Here is a 1,622-nt window from a genome sequence, read left to right on the forward strand (position 1 = left end):
ATGACCCCGCCGGCAGTTTCTATGCCCAGAGAAAGAGGAGCCACGTCTAGAAGGAGGAGGTCCTTGACGGCGTCTGACTGATCTCCTCGAAGGATGGCTCCCTGTACGGCTGCACCATAAGCCACTGCCTCGTCAGGATTGATGGATTTGTTCAGATCCTTCCCATTGAAGAATTCCTGCAACAGCTTCTGCACCTTCGGGATACGGGTTGACCCTCCAACCAGCACAATGTCGTCGATGCTGCCCTTGTCTAGCTTGGCATCTCTCAGGGCTTTCTCCACAGGGGCAAGGGTGTTGCGGAAGAGGTCAGAACAGAGTTCTTCGAACCTGGCACGAGTTATGGAGGTGTAGAAGTCGATGCCTTCGTAGAGAGAATCAATTTCTACGTTTGCTTGAGCGGAAGAAGACAGAGTCCTCTTGGCTCTCTCACAGGCTGTGCGCAGACGTCTGATCGACCTCTTATTTCCACTGATGTCCTTCTTGTACTTCCTTTGGAATTCCTGCAGGAAGTGATTCACCAGGCGGTTGTCGAAGTCTTCCCCTCCCAGGTGGGTGTCTCCTGCCGTCGATTTCACCTCAAAAACTCCATCGTCGATGTTTAGGATTGACACATCAAAGGTGCCACCACCAAGATCAAAGATCAGCACATTACGTTCCCTGCCACTTGTTGCCTTCTTGTCCAATCCATAGGCAATGGCTGCTGCTGTAGGTTCGTTGATGATTCGCAGGACATTCAAGCCTGCAATTGTGCCTGCATCTTTGGTGGCCTGTCTCTGAGAATCATTGAAGTAGGCTGGCACTGTGATGACGGCGTCCGACACCTTCTTACCCAAGTAGGCCTCTGCAGTTTCCTTCATCTTCATCAGCACCATGGAAGAGATCTCCTCCGGGTTGAAGGACTTGGTCTCGCCCTTGAACTCTGCATGGATCTTTGGCTTGCCGCCTTCGCTGCTCACTCTGAAGGGCCAATGTTTCATGTCACTCTGGACGGTGGCATCTTCGAACTTCCTGCCAATGAGCCTCTTGGCATCGAAGATGGTGTTGCAGGGGTTAATGGCCGCCTGATTCTTGGCTGCGTCTCCAATGAGTCTCTCTGTGTCGGTGAAGGCGACGTACGAAGGAGTCGTTCGGTTTCCTTGGTCGTTAGCGATGATCTCCACCTTACCGTTTTCGAACACACCCACGCAAGAGTAGGTGGTTCCCAGGTCAATACCGATCGCCGGAGCTGCCATTATAATTAATTCTTAAATCGCTAATAATAACTTTTTTAAGAAGATAAATATATATACTGGTATAGTCTTAGATTGATATATCTTCAGCGTATACGTTGAAAACGTTCAAGGCTCGTATTGTGAACTTCTTGTCTCTGTGCTTGCTGAGTTGCGACTGTGGCAAACGTCCAAGATCCGACGTTTATATGCACCGCGGTCTATCGCTTCGAACGTTCGAGATGAGTCTAGGCTGAGGCCACGATATCCGTTGCGGAATTTTACTTTACCTGAGAATTAACATTATCTTCTATGTTAATTTATCAATTTCATCATTTATTTTATTTGAAGCAATTTGCAACGAAATTAAATTCTAATTTGAGAAATTGTCATTAGTTTTGTTTATATCGAAAT

At 47.9% G+C, this 1,622-nt stretch overlaps 1 protein-coding gene across 1 annotated transcript in view; it reads right to left on the reverse strand.

Annotated features, from left to right (window-relative positions):
• Positions 1-1,398, reverse strand: part of LOC137624343 (heat shock-related 70 kDa protein 2-like) — a 2,320-nt gene extending 922 nt beyond the window's left edge. Inside the window, exon 1 of the mRNA XM_068355029.1 lies at positions 1-1,398. This exon is cut by the window's left edge and continues 922 nt beyond it. Coding sequence (XP_068211130.1) covers positions 1-1,232 — 1,232 coding nt within the window. The 5' untranslated portion in view covers positions 1,233-1,398.
• Positions 1,399-1,622: the final 224 nt, after the last annotated feature.

The sequence above is a fragment of the Palaemon carinicauda genome, chromosome 31 (genome assembly GCF_036898095.1).
Source record: "Palaemon carinicauda isolate YSFRI2023 chromosome 31, ASM3689809v2, whole genome shotgun sequence".
Classification (NCBI taxonomy): Eukaryota; Metazoa; Arthropoda; class Malacostraca; order Decapoda; family Palaemonidae; genus Palaemon; species Palaemon carinicauda.